Source organism: Aulostomus chinensis, chromosome 2, assembly GCF_037954235.1.
Source record: "Aulostomus chinensis isolate RoL2024-O1b breed Wild chromosome 2, RoL_Achi_v1.0, whole genome shotgun sequence".
NCBI lineage: Eukaryota > Metazoa > Chordata > Actinopteri > Syngnathiformes > Aulostomidae > Aulostomus > Aulostomus chinensis.
Genome location: NC_141321.1, coordinates 10145984 through 10164929, shown reverse-complemented (window position 1 = coordinate 10164929; position 18946 = coordinate 10145984). Strand labels below are relative to the sequence as shown.

Below are 18946 nucleotides of genomic sequence, written 5' to 3'. Positions count from 1 at the left end.
GCTGAACGTTCACATGACCGCATGGGACGGCGGAGGGAGCCTCAGGACCCTTGAGGAATTATGGGCGTCATACACAGGAAATGCATCTCATGGAAATGCAGAGGAAACGTTCGAACGCATTCTGTTTGTCACAAAAGCGTCGTTGTAGGTCCTCTGCAATAAATCCATTTCCTGTGCAGCTCTGCTCGTATACCTTGTTTTAAGCATGTATTTGGGTAGGTTGTGTGTTTATGTAAGTATAAATATACTCTATGTAACTGTGAAGCAGATATCTTTAAAAGCGTTAACTGGACTGATTCTGCTGTTCAGTGAACGTTACACCCATAAAGTTTGATTTGAAACCCTCCTGACTTTCAGACATATTAATCTGATTAAAGTCTTGGATGTAGTAGCCATTCTTCTTACAAAAACATCAAACATAAATCGCTACATGTTGACATTAATAAATCAAAATTTATACTTGCTAAAGTGTAAAGTTGTTTAGGAGTTAAACACAGATACTGTGTAAAGTATGCTCCCTTAATCTTCTAGTTTTCATATTTAACATTAAATCAACCGACCAGTTAAATATTCATGGATATCCACAAATATCTTGAAGCTTCAAACTCACGTTCTCCAGTTGGTCCCCAGCCGTTAAATCAGAGGTTTGAATCAGTCACCTGGAACATGAACTTCGGCTGAATACAATCTCTATCCACGGCTTTGGGTTTGAGCCTTGTATTGTTGATCTTATCTTATGCACATGTGACCCTAAAGACAGATTTCACAAAACTGTTTTCTGATCCGACTGATTCGGTTTAAGCTGCGGGAGGATTTTGACAGTTTGCAGGAACTTTACTGACACCTGGAAGTCTCGTCGCTCTGCTGGTATCTCCAGTGGCACTGTGTGAGTTGAGGAGCCATAGGTTCACACAGCTGTCTGCTGGTTTTTGGTCAAAGGTGATGTTGAAATGTTTGGGTTGTGGTACAATGTTTGTACACTGTTTATAGACAAATATATATATATATGTATATATCTATATATACATATATATCTATATATAGATATATATATATATAAAAAAGACGAAAATGCTGCATTTTCAGGGAAAAAGAAATGCACTTTCTTTTTTATATATATTGACTGTCAATTTATAGCCCTCAGAGTTAGAATGGTAATTCATAATAAAATAAAATAAACAATGACAGCCTTAACCCTTCTGATATCGAACTTTTATTGTGTTTTAGTGTTTGACGTCTGTCAGTGTTGCTATGTGCTCGCCATGTGTAGGTTTAAAACGTGGGTCAAACCATATCCCATTCCTTCGGATAGACAGACCAGAACATACAAGCACACATAAAAAATAAACTTAAAAATAAATAATACATACTAAATTTACGTTAAAACTAATTTTATGAAATTACTAAAAGTATTTTTTTCCATTCAAAACTAAGACTGAAGTGAAGATGAAAGACGGCAGCTTTAGATCAATTTGGTTGAATAAGAATTTTAAATAAAGAAAGATAAATCATGTCAAGCTACAGTGACACGTGACTGTATTTTTTGGCGGCCTGCTCTTCTGAAGTGGAGCACGTGAGCAGACGGAGGCCCTCGAGGCTCAGTCATTAGCTGAGCACACGTTCAGTAAATTGAGTCTAATTAGCGGGTCTGCAGACTTCATAAATATGACCTTTCATCGTAGCCAGCGTTTATTGCTGTCACATTTTTCATAGCTCAGTCCACAACATGGCGTTTTCCCTGGTGAGTGAACATGAAGGAGGGGAACTTGAATGTTCGGGTTCTAAAGCTGACACCACACCACCAGAACCCTCACCTTAGTGTGGCTGGAGTGTCGTAGCCTTCCAAAGCGGTTAGCGGTTACAAAAAGCCTGGTCTCACGCACACGCACGTCTGCCAGTTTCACATTAGAATATTAGCTCGAATGCTAGAGAACCGTTGTCTTCTTCCTACAGAGAAACGAACCCCGCAGGCCTGACAGTCCGGACGCCGAGTCCCCGGCCCTGTCTACCTGCAGCAACGCAGACATCTTCCGCAGGATGAACACCATGCTGGGCAATGCTCTGGACTTCACCGGCGTGTGCACCACTCCCAACAGCGCGAAGGGCAAGGCTGACCTGCTGTGTGGTAATGTGGCTCACTGTTGCACGGACACGTGGTCACCAGGACCGGACTTTAGACTTAACGCAGTGGCGAGACCCTCCACAACTCCATTAAAGACACCCAAGTTGTCAAGGGCTCCTATCATCGACTTCCTGCAGAAAGCAGTGGCGTTCCACTTTGAAATCAAAATTCTTCATTGACCTTTCCCGATATTAGTAACTTTATGTGATTGATAATCACTCTAAACGTGTCCCAGTGGCTTCATATGGCACCTTTTTCTTTAGAGTTGCTGTTTGATCCTGTTGGAAAAATGTCAGCCAAAGCAATAACACCACTGACACATTTGGTGTTGAGTAGAATACAACAGCCCTGCAATAAATCCTCCATGAAAATAAAATGTCGTTTTTTTTTTTGTTTTTGTTTTTTTTTTAAATTGAGTCTGTTTGAGAGAAGAATCCATTTATGTAGACTCATTTTGCTGGCTGTTTATATGAAGGGCTGTTGACCAGGACTGGTTTATACCGGGACCTGTTCCTGGTGTTTGTCACTCTACTTAATATAAACGGGATGGAAACAACATTCGATGAACGTAAGTGTCACAAACTAAAGCCGTAAAAATAAAATGCGTTGAATAAAGACTGCATTATAATCCTCATGAAGTGCGCTTTACTGCAGGGCTGTTGTATTCTACTCAACACCAAACCTGTCAGCAGTTTGCTTTGCCTGATGGTGTGTAGTATGATGTTGATAAAATGTATTTCTGTTAATTGTAACCCGGTGAATGCCCTAAAAGAATAACCCATTCATCAACGTTATGGCTAGATCATATCAGCACTAATCTAGAAGTATTAAAATGAATTGTCAGGTCGTATAAAACCCTCTGCACATTCATTGGGGCATTTTAAAGTGAACTCCCTCCAGTCCCTGAAATACGTCCAGGACTTCCTCCTGCTGCCTACTTATGTTGCTACTCGTGCAAAACATACCTGAACTGGAAAGTCTGGTTAATGTTTGTGAGGGGATGGGTTTATAAAAAGTAAAGGTAAAAGTGTCATCCTTGCCAAGGAGAACTTTAAATTTCTCAGCCAGAATTGCCATCTGTTTAAACTTCACCTTGTCATTATGAGAGCCAGCAGCTGATTCATGCTGCATCGCTGCTCTGCAGTATTGCAGCACTTCTGCTTTTTGGCCCCAAGAGTGAAATGTGCCAAGATAAAGCTCGGCACAGTGTTTGTTCTTTGAAGGGGTAGTAAAGAAGCATGTCAATGCCTGTGACTTGATCTCGCATTGACCAGTTGTAATCTAGAGGTCTACTCAAGGCAGCAGCACGGAACTAATGCTCAATACATAAAATTTGAAATAAAAGCAAGCTGGCTCTTGATGCAAACTGAACCAAGCTTGTGGTGTAGCTTCTGTCCCACCAGCCCAGCCTGGTGTTGCTGAATCAGGGGCTGGAGCTGGCAGTTGGAAGCGTTCCAGGCCTGGGAAGGGAGGAGCTGCCAGTGCATATCGCTCTGTCCCGGACATCTGATCAGTCAGCTGCTTCTCCTACAGCCAGGCCCGTCTTTCTTTGCTGTGTACGTCTGTAAAATACTTGCGATTAATCAGCAAACCAGGTTATTAATCTAACAGAACTAAAGTAGTTAAAAGTGCAAGTCTGCTGAGTCATACGCTGTCATGCTGCTGTAGCTCTGCCCCTCCACTCCCCCTCCCTCTCTGCCACTGTCAGCTGGCTCAGGAAACAAGGCTAGACAGTGTAAGCAGCAGTAACATCGGCAGCCACGGCGGCTGTCTTCAACTGACTCTGAGACGTGCCGTGCCTACCAGAGAGGAGAGATCTTCTATCAACAAGCCAATAGCTCCGACTGGAATTTTTCATTACACAGTTGTTGGGCAAGGAAGCAGGGAGGTGGGGGGGGGGGAAGCTGATGTCATTAGCAGGGGTGTGCAAGTGCATCAGCAGCCATGTCACATGCTGCTAGGTGGGTCAGTGATGCGGACGGAGATGCATGGCAGTTGCACCGGGCACAGAGGCATCAGGTTAGCTCCTCCGTCATCCAGGATAGGGGCAGATGTGACCATGAGGGAAGTTTTAATGAGACGTCGCTGAACAGCAGCTGCCTTTTCTCTCCCTGCCCTTTACTACGCAACGCAGGCTGTAACAACTGAGTTCTTTGTGACTGTTTTAACACTTTTCTCTCCCATCTTTTTCTACATCTCTGAACTGGATCTCGGACCGTAAAGAGTCGGACCTGGCTGCGGTGGGCAGCAGGAGGATGCTCTTCCCCAACTGTGGTGGCATGCCGGGTTCTCAGGAGATGCAGTCGTCCAGGGGCCCACAGAATGTCACGGACCTGGGCCTGGGCCTCCAGTCCCTCCGTTTGTCTGGCTGGGACAGACCCTGGAGCAGCCAGGAGACTGATTCTCACACTTCTCCCCCCCAGGTTCAGACTAGCTCCCCCTCAAGTAAGTACCTGCTTCTATTTGTGGAAGAACTGTGGCTTTATCCTGTTTGTTGTCGCCGTTAGCTCTCATGACCCTGCTTATTCAGGCAGTACAGTAGATGTCTCATCGGTTGTGTTTTCTGTGAGGCACTTATTTTTACTGAAATATGTGATAAGAGCAGCATGTCTGTGTGGGAACGAGCTGTAGCGTCACTGGGGAGGATGATGTGGCAGTTTTGCTTTGCTGCATCCATAACAATCTAGAAAGAAACCTCATTAGCATAGAAGCAGTTAGCCTCTTCTGTTTTGATGTGCTGATTATGCCAGGATGTGGACATCTTTCTGCCTAACTGCATAAACTGGGGACCAGTTTAAATACCAGTCCTAAATGGCTGCTTCAGATGAGCTAAAATGAAGCAACTTCTGACATTTTTGCCTGTCAAGGTTGAGATGAGTGTCAAAATCTGAGAGCGTACTCTTGCCTAGGATTCCCAGTTTCTCCTGACTCATTTGAGGTGTTGAAATCTGAGGACTGCATATCTGAACCGACCCGGCATAACTTCATTAGAGGTTACTAAACTGGGCCTGTAACAAAGTGGGACAGAGCTTTCAATGTGGCCTGCAGCTGAATAATCCCGCCCCCCCCCCCCCCCCCCCCCCCAGGTTCATGTTGAGCACACTTTAACAAGCCACACAGTACATATCTGTCACAGCTGCTGCCTGACTCACTTGGCTGTGATGGAAGATGCCGGTTCATACTGCTTAGCATTTACTGGACTGTTTGGAAAAGGTGACGAGAGAATTGGCCGCTGAAAGGAATGAAGGTTTAGCCTCTGACAACACTGGAATCCAAATAGATTGACATCATTACCCCAGAAACTTGAAACATTTTGGATTTCTTTTGTGAGCCATCTTCCTTTCAGTTGTGTCGATCAATATGGATGTATAGTCCACCCACAAGCCCAGTTCTGTAGATTTTGTTTCCAAACATCCCTTCAAAATGTCAACTCAAGGATCCTATTTTGCAATATTGCATGACTCAAATCAATGCGCCATTCGGCAATACAGCAGTTAAGTTTGCATGTCCTCACCGTGGCTGCTTGCACTGTCCCCACTGACATTAGCACGAGGCATCTCATTATTGTTGCTTTAATTTTTTTCTGCAGTGTTGGGCATCCTGAACAGTCCCTTCAGCAGCATCCTTGGGAAACCCCCAGGCTACCTGCCTGCTGAGTCCATGAGCATGACGGCTGACTTCCTGGAGAAGTTCCCTGGAATGGCTCGCATGGCTCACCGACTGGACTCCAGCTCCTTTCTGGACTCTCGCTCCAGCAGTCCTGAAGACTCTGAGACCAGCGGCTTCAGTTCTGGCTCAGACCACCTCTGTGACATGCTGGTATGGCACATGACACCTACCCTGGAACTGCTAGTTTAGTTCTGATCATTGGGGCATTTAGGTCAGTATGGTAACTTGCAGGGTAGAGTTGGGTTATCAAACACCCCCCCCCCCCCCCCCACACACACACACACACACAATTTATTTTTTTCAGATAATCCCGTCCTGTTTACTACCGTTCACCTATTTATGATGCAATCGTGGGAGGAATTATATCACTGACGGGCAGCAAGCGTGACAAACAGATTTAGTATTTTCCTTCACCACTACCTAAACTTCTATTTGGGATTATTGCATTTTACCCAGAAGCCAAAGGTGACTTGATGGACTCTATAGTCTATTTGCAAGCTGTGGAAAAGATGTGCATACTAATTTATTTGCACACCTGCATGTCTGAGGCTGCTAAACCCTGTCAAGCTAGCACCGCTAGTGCTCAACTTTAGTCCTCATTACTGGCACCGTTTGCAAAAAGTGAAACATACAAGCATGGCAGCACGAGATGGGTTGAGTACACAATGGCTGTTGCAAGATATTTGGCAAAGTAGTCTCATATGAAACTAACGGGGTGTCGTGGCAGAAGAGAAACAAGATAGGACATGTTAATCCTTAATTATGACCCAGTTAAACTATCGTCTTTTATAAATCTAGGCTTTGCACAAGGATGCCCCGCCACTCAACTAGAAACAACATCTGTAAATGATGCAGTGAGGTGCAAATAAGAGATTACTTTTAAACCTCATGATAAATTGTAAAAATTCATTATGCGTCCCTTCAGTCGCTGTTAAACTGAGTGCCGAACAGAACAGGCCTCCTCCTGCAGGAGAGGAGGAGGCCTGTTCAGAAACCTACCTTTATCTTATCCAATAGAGAAGGATTCAGACATGTCTATCTGCCAGTATGGACTCTCATACGATGAAATGTTTAAGTACGAATGATCCCTTTTAGCAGCCGGAGCCCAATGCTTGGGGTCCTGAATCTTAACGTTTTTCAGATTCGCTGATAATGATGCTTAACTGGTGTTACATGTGTAATCTCCTGAGATGGTTTATTATAAACGTTGAGTACAGATGTAGTGCTTTAAAATGGCATCCAACCATGAACCTGTCAAATTTATTCATGCATTTCACTCTAAACTGGCAAAGCAGATGGGGAAGTTCATCATTTTGTACATGTCAGTATTGCCTGAACACATTTCTGAATATTTGGGTAAAGATAATTGGTATCCAAGCACAGTTAATTGGTGCAGTTTGCCAACCTCAGTGTTTGAAGCCTGTTATCAACTGGTGCATGCTTTTTTTCACAACTGACTTAATTCAGACTAATTTTCACTTGTGTATCCAGCAGAATGTGTAGAGCTTGGATATTCACTGCAACACTGGCAGGCCATGTAGATACAACCATTTTAAATGTGCCTGCATCAGCCCAAATACTGATCCTTGGAACGTCTCTGCTTAATTTTTTTAATACACTCACATTAGTTTAATGCCTCCTACTTTTCTTTTCTTTTTTTTTTTTTTTGATTGGTTCCTGTTTCAATCTTTTAATTTGGTCTCCTGTTAAGCTGATGTTGCACTTTTCCTGTCTTTTTAATAAATTGTTTTTCCACCTCCAGTATGAAACTTAATATGCTGGGGTTCTAAACTGTTGCACCAGAATATTCATACGTTTATTTCAACCCTCCTGTACGTTTACGCTCAATACTATCACTGCTAATGCTGCTCAAAGGTTTTTAGGTGAAACATGCAGGATTTGATTTAGGTCCATTAACAGCAACTTTAAGGATGGAATCCACATTTGCAAGAAGCTTCTGCGTTGTTCAACTGTAGTTGCTCAAATGCGAACTGTATTTGGAAGGTTAAGAAGGATGACCTGACTCTTAACAGGGTGACTGTTCTTGGACTCGGGAGACATGTGGGGAAACGAGAGAAATGTTACTGTTGCGACAACTGTGCTGTGGAAATCTGCATTTTACTAGATTTGGAGTTGTACAAACCTCCCCTGTGGGTTTCACCTTTTTTATTGGTGGTATTAACAAATTCATGATTCATACTTGACACACTTGTGTTACTGCTCATTTTTCTTGTGTTGGTGCTCATTTTTTTTGTCTTCAGTCCACGTTGCGGATTTCCCCTCCCCTGCCTTACCTCCCATCGAACATGCAGAAGGATCTGCTGCGACTGGGCTCCCGTCTGGACCCCCAGGACACCAGCTCCCCTCTGACTCCTCCATCCAGTGCCAGTCCTGCCTCCTCAGCCCTTTCCCGCCGCTGGCGCACTGGCTCTCCATGGCCCGGTGCAGACATGCTTGACCACTCTGAGGATGCGTTTAGCATTGAGAAGGAGGCGCGCCTGCACAGACAGGCTGCTGGTACAGCTCTTTAAATATTACACGTGATGTCTAAGATCACCTTTGGTGTACATGGTAGTTGTGACTGAGCATTGACCCCTGCCTTTTCCTTGCCACTGTTTTTTTTTTTTCCCCCCTGGCCTCATCAGCTGTTAATGAAGCCACCTTCACCTGGAGTGGCCAGCTGCCCCCCAGGAACAACAAGGACCCTCTCTACTCCTGCAAGGTGTTTCTTGGTGGCGTGCCCTGGGACATCACCGAAGGTAAATGCTGCTTTATTGTCTTTATCCCACACGGCCAGACTGTTGTGGAGGATTTTCTAGGCCTTTACTGGTATGAATTTGAAGTGGTGTGAGGGATGCAGTTCAAGCAGATTTTCTACATGGTACTGGTTTGTGGGCTGGGGGGTGATGTGAACCTGTCAGTGACTGCTGGCTTCACTCTGACTGACTCCCATTGTCAAATATGCATCTGAGTGGCTCATGGCAGAGCTGGCAGTGGCCCTAGCAAGCTAGATGCTAGTGTCACTGACGTCCTGCACTGGTGGTTGATTTCCAGAAGATTTGATCGTCCTGCCTGGTCGGGGGGTGGGGGGGGGGGTTGTCTGAATAGAAGCCAGAAACAAATATGCTGGCCGGAAGTGTGAGAGTATGACCAGACTGAAACAAGGTGCTTTCTCACCAGAGCAATGTCAGTCTTTACCTGGGCAAATGGTGTTGAAGTTCACATTGAATTAAACATGAGATGCTGTCAGATATAAGCTCCTGCTAAGCTAACTAGCTAGGCTTGGTGCTCTCCTGCAGCTGTGACGGCTCAGTGAACGGTTCACCGTTAACTGCTTGATGTCATGTCAGCAAATTGTGAGCATTATCCAGATAACAAGACCACAGATTTTGTCAGCGGTCAGTGTAATCTAATCTAGCACTGCTGTTGCACATTGAACAGGAAAATGATCGCTGCATTTGACTGATTTGAAAGCTGGAATGTATCTGGCTGTCGAAGCATCGTGACCATCCTGTCACTGCCATTACCAGCAAACAAAACACTCACTGGAATTTACAACGTTCTTAAAATGAATGATTTTAAAAAGGATTTACATTGCAGTCTGCTCCTGTTGGCTGAAAATAAACAACTGTAATGAAGTGTGTGTGTGTGTGCTCCAGCTAGTATGATCATAACAAATGCATCATGTTTTATCTTTTAAACATCAAAATGCATCTTCACATTAAAGATAAACACCCCATTTAATGGTTAAAATTGATCACTGGTGTAAACCCAAACACATACTGGCAGTACTGTTACACATAATACACAGATATCACTCTAGGTTATAATTCACCATGTTCCAGCTGCAGCCTCAACTACTCTCCTACTCTGTTGCAACCTGTTTAATATGATGATTCTCTACCGTCGGGTATTTTTCTTTCACACTTCAGGAGTAAAACAAAAGGGGTCTTTCAGACAGCAGGTTTAATGAAAACCAAGATGTTCACCCTGACATGCAGGAGTGTCTTTGGAGGAAACGCACTCTGGGTTAGGGTTACTATGGCAACAGTCTGTGATGCTATCCTGGTCAGGAGCAGCTTTCCTCCAGTTAAATTTGAGTTTATCTGTCTCCTCCTCCTTACAGAGCCAGAAATGCTGCTTCATTTCCTCAGTCAGTATCTCACATTTCAGCAGAATTTTACTATTTGAATAAAAATCCAGGTTGGTTCATGTAGTCAAAATGTACGTGGGTTAAGAGGCTGTATTACTCCATGGCAAGTTGCACTTATGCTGGGAGATTTCAACACCCCTCTAACATGCATTTCCAGGCGACTGAGCAGTACAGTTTTTCCTGTCCATCATAAATCTGCACAATCATGTCGGCCCTCACATCCCCGATATTAAAAGCTACTGCACTTTAAAAATAGCCACTGAATGATCTTTACTTTAATATTAAATATTGCTTAAATTTCATTTTAAGCAGTTTCCCCATTCACTTTCTCCCACAGTATCAAACCTGAAAGTCCTGTTCAATATGTTAGACTGGAGTTCACCTGTAATTTGTGCAATTAAATTTAAATGAATCAACTTCATTTGGACGGAGTCATTGACTCGAGCAGCAATTTTCTGCCTCTGAAATTCTCTCTCGATCCTTCTAGCGCAGCTGTATAACTTCTCCCCTAAAGTTATGTTCGTACTGGTCGTTACGGACATATGAGGACGTCCGATTCCAGAGGTCTGAAGTTTGCGCTGGTCTTTGTTTGCTGTTGCCATGGTGAACTGTCATATCAGGACTCCACTCTGAGTTAAGGATGCGCTCCCAAAGTTTAAACATTAAGGGAAGCTAAAAAGTTGAAATCATCTCTAAACTGCTGAGCTGTTTGTTTTCTGTTTGTTGAACCTGCAGCTGAAATGGACTCCTGTACACGGTGCTTGCGCAGGTCTCGAAAGTCTTTTAAGGTCTGGAAAGCAGCTTTTCAAAATTCCATACTCTTAAGTCTGGAATTTTGTGTGCAAGTCATAATAAATTTGATTATGAGTGAAGTTTTCCATATTTTGAGTGTGCTCAAAGGCACAATCTTGTAAAATTAGAAAAATCACGATGATTTCACTTACCGGTCAGTTCTGGAACGATATCAAATCCAAACTTGTATAACTACGTTTTCAGCTTCAACTTTAGAGTAATCACAACGGGTACAATCTCAACCAAAAGTACAGTTGAGGTCTGGGGGCAGGATATAGAAGTTTCCAAAAGCCTGGAATTTTTATTTGGAAAAACAGCAAGTACCCTGTGTACAGCAAATGTTGACCAGTTTACATTGTCCTGAAACCGTTCAGGGCCCTTTCAGGTGCACTTAAAAAAATAAAATAAATAAACAAATAAAGTCCGTCATGAAAATGGCATTATGTTGTAGACAAGCAATGAGCACCTTTTAAAACATGAAGGAAGAATTCTCAGATTCAGCTAATTTCACGACTTGAAGGGTTGATTACTGACGACGGCCAGGTAAATTTTGTCTTTTTTGTTTTTTAATCTTTTCACAACTGAACACCTGTAACACCAGTTAACTTCCTCAAGGGGGGAAAAAAGCTGTTTTCTCCTGAGTGGAGGCATGCACTCAGTCTTAATGTGGTCTTTTTGTCAGCTGGGCTGATCAACACCTTCAGCGGCTACGGTCCCCTGGCGGTGGAGTGGCCGGGTAAGGATGGAAAGCATCCTCGCTGTCCACCCAAAGGTAATGTGGCCAAAGGTAACGACAAGCTGGTAGGCTATTTTTTTTTTTTCTTCTTGGTAGTTTGAGGGTGGCACTGTGGTGAGCACATGTCGTGATGGTGAGTTTTACTGTTCCCTAAAACTGCCCTGGATGGTGCTGATATGGCATTTGGCCCTTGATTGTTCATTGTTAATGAGCTGATTTCACGTAGTGGCAGTATTCAAGGTTGCACTTAGACAATTAGTTTAACAGTCCTGTCTGGGTTTAGCTGATTTGTTCTCTTCTGCGGCATTGATGGAGTGGATGTTCTCTTCAGAGCAGAAATACTTGAGTCTTAATCTGAAACCAGTAAATGTTTGGCCTTTCAAAAAGTGTGCTTCAGTGTTTTGCTCTGCCTGTTCTTGTACCTCAAAGTCATCATTAAAGCTCATGATGGTAAAACTGTTTCAAAGGTTGAAAAAGGCTATTTTACTTTTCTACATTATCTACTAGCACAGAAGTAGATGCTAAATGTTGGGTGACTTAATGTCTCTGTTTTGCTGTAGGAGTTCTTTGCTGTGTGTGTGTGTGTGTGTGTGTGTGTGTCTGTGTGTGTAGGCTACGTTTACCTGGTGTTTGAGAATGAGAAGTCTGTGCGGGCTTTGCTCCATGCCTGCTCCCAGGATCCGTTCCACCCGGAGGATAACCGGGAGTACTACTTCAAGATGTCCAGCCGCAGGATGCGATGCAAGGATGTGAGTAGAACCGCAGCATGAGGGTCAGCTGGGCATTGCATTGCATTGCATTGATATATGCCAGTGGATCAACAGGAAACTCGTCTTGGCATTCTTTGTCCACCTCAAACGTCAAATGCTTGACACTACTTTTGTGTTTTATGATGGCGGCTTGGCAGCGCAGCATACTTAACATTAGAATGAGATGTGTTTGTGATTTTCCTCATTTCTTTTTCTAAAAGTTAGCTCTTTTTCTAAAAGTTAGCTTTTTATTAAACCAAACGACATCCAAATGGTGCCAGCTTTGTTCAAAATGCTATGGTGGTCTGAAAGGTGTCCCTGGCCCTGTTCCAGGTGCAGGTAATCCCCTGGGTGATCTCTGACAGCAACTACGTGCGCTGCCCTGCCCAGCGTCTGGACCCCAGTAAAACGGTGTTTGTAGGTGCGCTGCATGGCATGCTTAATGCTGAGGCGCTGGCCAGCATCATGAACGACCTGTTTGGAGGAGTCATGTACGCCGGCATCGACACGGACAAGCACAAGTACCCCATAGGTAAGACGCTGAGTGCTTTTGTTCCTCCTCCAGCTCAGTGAGCTGGACTAAAGAGCTTCAGATCTTTGTAGTTGTCTACTAGTGATGTGAGTCTGGTCAACAGACCAGTGTTTAGAATTTACCCTCATTTACTGTCCTCCCCAGAGCCAGACATCATGATGCAAGTCAGCTTTCCTGTGGCTAAAATCAGATTTGCAGAATTTAATGTTGTAGGTGTCTTTAATGACAGTAGGTCCTACATTTGGAGGTGCCAGCCAGCCAATCACACCTGAGTGACACCTTTGCTGCGTTCCAATCGCCCTGCAGTTCCCTGCAAAGTGGACTGCGCACGGTAGACGGCCATCTTAAGTGAGGTTCCAAACTGCAGGGAACACTTCAAAGGGAACTGTGCACGGTACAGGGAACAAATGAACTGTGCACGGTACAGGGAACAAATGAACTGTTGTACAATTCGCCGTAAGTTGACTAGCAAGATTCCCCATGATGCATTGCAATGTCCGTGCGGCGCGGAAAATTAAAAAAACTCGCCAGTGGCGGCAGATGTGTCTGAGCCTGGAAAATAATGGCGAATAATGAAAATGAACTCATTTACGTGTGTAAGTGTGGTCGCTAGCTACATCACCTGCACAACAATCCCACAAGAATGTTGATTAAAATTTTAGCATCAACATTTATTTCGTGCCACTACAATCGTAATTTTAATATTAATTATTTTTAATTACATACCAGGTATAATTAACAAATATTGGCTTATTACACTTTCCAGCATCACAACATAAGAACCTGCTTAACAATATTTTTAAAGTGACCATACAAATTGTACGTTTCTCAAATCACATTTAATTAGAACATTTGACATTTAGTTGTTACATTATGTGATGTTACAGTAAGTGCATGACAATAAAAAGTAAAATGAGAGGTCATGTGTATTCTGTGAAGGCAGTTTTATTTTGGTGAAGACCAAAGGAAGTGAGGAATGCGCTGATGACGTTGCAGGGTGTTCCGAACGGAGGAACTTTGACGACGCAGGGTATTCCCTGATCAGGGAGTACGGTGATCGGAACGCAGCCCTTGAGTTTTCTCCAGGGAGAAGCTAACTTTGCTAAAATGAATAGCACAGCTGCAAAAAGATGCTAGCATTTGAAGAAGGCAACGCAGCGTCGTTGAAAACAAATACGGCTCAAAATCTGAATGTTACAGATCTTAATGTGCCGTGGGCTCAGAGCTGGACAGAAGCCACATCTTATGATCAAGGATGCACAGGACTGAATTATTTTGCAGATGTCAATACTTTTATAACGGATTTGGCCAAAAGTAGACATTTATCTGTATAAAGTTTATATAACACTTTTACATTGATTGGCTGGGAGGATTTTTCATGATGTGGAGAAATTAGCATGCATCTCGAATTGTGATAACTTTTTGGCCGTATCTAATTACTGCAATTGATTTTAAATCGGAGCAAAAATCAGCTCGAAACAAACACCGAGTGGCTCGGGGGGGTTTTACATGAAGTGTCATCGTCTGCTGCATCCAGAAGTGCTTTCTCAAGTTTGAGGCCAAGACTGGACGATGTGTCTGAGTTTCAGTGGATGTTTTTGCATAGTTTTTGTTGGTCTGTTTTCCCTCAACTTCAAACTAAATCCATTGCTGGTATTTTCTGCCTTCTGGTGTCAAGAAGTAGTAATGCAGGGAGGAAAAACTGAATTCTATAGTTACTTCACTGAAAAATGATTCTCAGTTTTTAATTGTGATCATTAGTTTATAATCCGTCAGCCATCAGCGCCACATCACTTACAGCACCGTCACTGAGATGACGAGACACATCCCAGCCATTCTCCTCTCATCTGGGTAAGGAGTCACTGGAAACCATTGCATCCTTCACTGCAGTAGATTTGGTAGGTTTAGATCTTAGTAGGTGATCGCTGGCCTCCACAAATCAGTTGTTTCTTCAACAGGAAACAAACATTAATTTGACTGAGGCTGTTGAATACACGTTTTAGCAAACAGTTGCTGGCTGTGCCTGCGGTGTTACTTTACTCATGGAGGAAACCTAAAGAATATTACTAATTACCCAAGAACTGGAGCCCCTGACTTCCCAGAGGCTGACAGGAATGTGGAAGGCTGGCTGTCAGATTCATATCCCTACTGGTTGAGCTCATGAATGAGGCCCAGTGAGCTGCTCTGAAGAAAATGTAGTAAAGCAGACATTGGTGGCAGTAGATTAGCAGCCTTTTGCCTCTGCAGCTCTTCAGGTCTCCATTATTGCACCAAATTATGAAGTTTATTAACCTGAGATTAAGAGAACTTTATTTATCCCTGTTGGGGGAGGGGGGCAGTTCAGGAGAGCACCAGGTATTGTAGTGAAATGCTTCTTAAGGCTGACAAAAGCAGTGCATGTCAAGGTTTGGGGATCTGAAGTCTTGAAGTGTCTCAACCCTAAACATGTTCACTTGCAGCTTGATTCAGATCTTTGTGGTTCAAAGTAGCCGACTGCTCACTCAGGAGCTCAAGTCTGCACTCAGTGCGGTGTAGAACGGGCAGTATTTTGAGGGTCTGTCTGAATTGTCTAATCAATTTTGTGTGTGTGTGTGTTTGTGCAGGCTCTGGACGTGTCACTTTCAACAATCAGCGCAGTTACTTGAAGGCCGTGTGTGCAGCATTTGTCGAGATCAAAACTCCCAAGTTTACAAAGAAGGTGAAATCTAAGTTGTTTTCTGCAGTTGCAGTAACACTCGACCTGCAAGACTCCTGGGACCTCAAACTCTCCTGTAGCTCTTAAAACACATTTCTACTGCTCCACTAATGTTTTGCTTTGCAACCATTACACTGATTTCATTAATTTGAGAGATGCTGCTGTTGCTCCATCAGCAGGTTGTCTGGGCTCTGGTCCTCACTGATAACTGTTGTCCTCCAGGTCCAGATCGATCCCTACCTGGAAGACTCCATGTGTCAAGTTTGCCTTCGCCAACCTGGGCCTTTCTTCTGCAGAGACCAGGTCAGTGCAAACCTGCTGATCAGTGGGAGAAGCAATGTTGGGCTCAGTCGGAGTGATCTCGAGACGACTCTGCAGACTTGTTTAAATTAAGGAAACGTTGAAGGCACCTGGAGGACAAGTTGACATTTCTAGGGCTGCTACTAATTTCTGTCAAGAGGATTCAAAGAAGCAGAAGTATAACTGACAGATTTTAGTTTGTTTTCTTCCATCTGGAGCTTGACACAGTAACACAGCACTGTAAAAGCCTCAGATGCGCTGGATGAGTCACTTTCTCGTCCAGTATCTAACGGTTCTAAAGCAGTTCTGCTGCAGGCTCTCTGAATTCCTCCTGGAGACGATCGTTGCACTAAAGTACACTGAATGTCCATCCGTCCATGTGAAGGGTTCTTGTTGCCTTGAATCTTTGGCTACACAACTATTAGTCTCAGTGTCCAAGTAGTAGAAATTCTGAAATACTGTTGGTATTAAAAGTGAGAAGTTGCAGCTTTCAAATGTGTGTGTTGCTGTCCAGGCCTGCTTCAAGTACTACTGCCGCTCCTGCTGGCACTGGCAGCACTCCATGGACATCTTGAGCAACCACCGGCCCCTCATGCGCAACCAGAAGAACAGAGATTCCAGCTAGAACCATACGGATCCAAACCCACTGAAGGGCCAGAGGAAGAGCCCCTCTCTTGGGGTGAGGCTGCCCGCCAAGGAGAGCACGTGTGCCAGACGCCCCTCAGCACGAGGGCACCATGGCACTCCACCAGGCACTGGGATATCACTGTAGAAAATGTTCACTTTTGCACTTGCTACATTTTTGCTGTTGTTCACAGTAGCACTATGCACCGTGACCTTGTTGGGAGAGACAAGGGACCCTTCACACTTCAGCATTTTCCCAGACTTGTGGCCAGACAGAGATGGGAGTCAGCCTAAGGTTATAAAGTGGATGAAAATGCCTTTTTTTTTCTTTTTGTTTACATGTGTTGCATAGTGAAGAGCAATCACGCAAGTCTCATTGCCGTTCATTGGCAAATGCCATACAGTGCCTTTAAATTTTTATTTTTCCCCACCTCCCTCCCTCCCCTCCCTTCCCCCAGTTGGCATCTGTTTTTCCTGTGCAAGCTAACTGGTGTTTCTTACTTTGGGAGTTGAATGTTGGGCTTCATTTAACCAGTCGCATTTCAGACATTTTTACGCAGTTTTTTACTAATTTGTACACACAACGGTTTTAAGTCATGACATGAAAATTTTGAACAGAATTCTACCAGGCGGCTGTTTATGGGAAAAACCCCTTTTATTTTTCCTTTTCCTCGTACATTTTTTTTTTTGGTGACTTTTTTTCTTTTTTAATTTGCCCTCCCAAATTTACACTTGAATGGGCACAAAATGTTGGAAGTCCTCCTTGTTTTGTTAGTCCCGTTCTATTAAATGTGTGTGACATAGTGCTGGAAGCTGCTTCAACTGGTCATCCGTCATTTTACAATCAACTGATGGATCTTGTTGAGACTCGAGTGAATGAACATTCATGTTTGATTGTACATAGTTTGTTTTTTGCACTTTTTAATTTGCACTTGTGGAGAGGTGGCAGTGGTTTTTAATCACTTTTGTACATCAGCAGGGGGACGCGCCTACGTTAGAACAGCTGCTTGTTTCCTGTTGAATGTAAGAACCTCCACTAGACTGACTCATCAACCCCCGAGCTTGAGTAGACCCCAGTAAATGATTCCACGCTTTCTTAGCCCATTTTGCCTTCCTGTTCAAGTTGGACATAAATTCATAATAAGCTGTGTGCCAAAGACGATGTCTTTTCTTTATCCATTAAGTTTATCATGCTGAGCTTGTTGTCCCTTAGCCCAGCTGCTTTTTAGAGTTTTGAAAGTCTACCTCATTGTGGTCTGCCAAGTTTGCTGCTAGTTACAGTTGTGGAGTATGTTCAGATTGGGCACAATAAAGGTGTTTAAGCATTACCTGCATGTCTGGGCGTCTCTTCAGTGCTGCTTGGTTTGCTCTGGGTTTCTCACCCAAACTGGAGAATTGGGATTTTCTCTGGGAGTCTGTCTAGAAAAGATGCATTTCTTAATGCGTGAAGTTTAATCAGATTTTACAGACCAATGTAGTGGTGCTAAACTGTTCTCCCTGGGGCTCAGAAGTTGGAGTACGAACAGCTGCAGAAATGTGACTAATCTGGGTTCGGGAATAAATTGTAGGGTTCTTATTGCTCTTCAAAATGATCATGTCTTGCTTTCATGATGTCATATTACGCTCGTGCATAAAATTCTATGCAAATACACTAGATTTTTTTTCAAACTGAGAATGTTGAGGCTGTCGAGGGAAGCAGTGATGCAGCAGTGCAGGTATAAGAACAGCTGACAATGGAAATGATTGGTTTTAAAATACAAAGTGTTCAGCTGACAAACTGCAAAAAGCAACAAAAGAAATCGTCTCCTGCCTCTTCACTCCCTCCTCCTCTTCCTCTGTGTTCTTGTCTCGCCTGGAGAAGCCACTTCAGGCCTCTTGGACTCAATGTTTGTGTTCACATGCACAGATTTGATTTAGAATGTTTGAGACTAATGGAGTTGTGTAGTTCAGCACTAACTTGAAGCTCGCGTGATCAAGATATCAGAACTGTGTGTGTACTGGACTGCACAGTATAAGAGTGAAATAAATTTAAAAAAAAAGCTACATGGGATTACAAAGCAACAGGAAGCTTGAATTGTGTCAATGTGAATACACGTGGCCAGGTGACAGAGGTACACCAGAGGCTGACTCATTTCAGCAGAATTTTAAAGTATGAATGGATGTAGTCTGGTGTAATGGCGTAAGGAGGTGTGACCAGGAAGACTGACCATCGGATCCTCTGCACTTCAACTCAGTGTTTCTATGGTAACCATTAAACACTCCCATCATCCAGGACTCAGCAGCAAAGAGTTTTAACTTAACATCAACATTAGTTTATTCAAGACTATTGCATTTCATTTTTATAAGGTTGCATCGCGACCGTATCGCCACCTAGTGGCGGCTGTCAGTACCGCACTCGGATCCCTCGATGTAAATCATAATCTCTTCCAAACCTGTAACACAGTAATTTCCAACTGGACAAATTAATTTTTTCTTTTGGGAAATTTAATGACTTTAAAAAAAAAAAAAAAAAAAAAAACTTGCATGGATGATCAGAATCCAAATCTTTTTTCTTTTTTTTAACAAGTGCTCACA

The 18946-nt window shown here is 43.5% G+C and overlaps 1 protein-coding gene across 3 annotated transcripts; it reads left to right on the top strand.

Annotated features, from left to right (window-relative positions):
• The first annotated feature begins 1582 nt into the window (after positions 1 to 1582).
• On the top strand, positions 1583 to 17700 carry cpeb1b (cytoplasmic polyadenylation element binding protein 1b). Of its 3 annotated transcripts, none has more exons than XM_086226997.1 (12): positions 1583 to 1741; positions 1954 to 2125; positions 4346 to 4567; positions 5712 to 5941; positions 8053 to 8308; positions 8437 to 8550; positions 11419 to 11508; positions 12085 to 12221; positions 12555 to 12753; positions 15357 to 15451; positions 15671 to 15751; positions 16263 to 17700. In XM_086226997.1, exons 1-12 carry the CDS (start codon positions 1727 to 1729, stop codon positions 16371 to 16373), a joined length of 1722 nt encoding a protein of 573 aa, XP_086083123.1. In that variant the 5' UTR covers positions 1583 to 1726; the 3' UTR covers positions 16374 to 17700. The 3 variants fall into 3 exon arrangements, with proteins under 3 accessions (XP_086083123.1, XP_086083115.1, XP_086083133.1); XM_086226989.1 differs by having other exon boundaries at positions 11419 to 11523; XM_086227007.1 differs by lacking the exons at positions 1583 to 1741; positions 1954 to 2125 and adding an exon at positions 4005 to 4141 and having other exon boundaries at positions 11419 to 11523.
• Positions 17701 to 18946: the final 1246 nt, after the last annotated feature.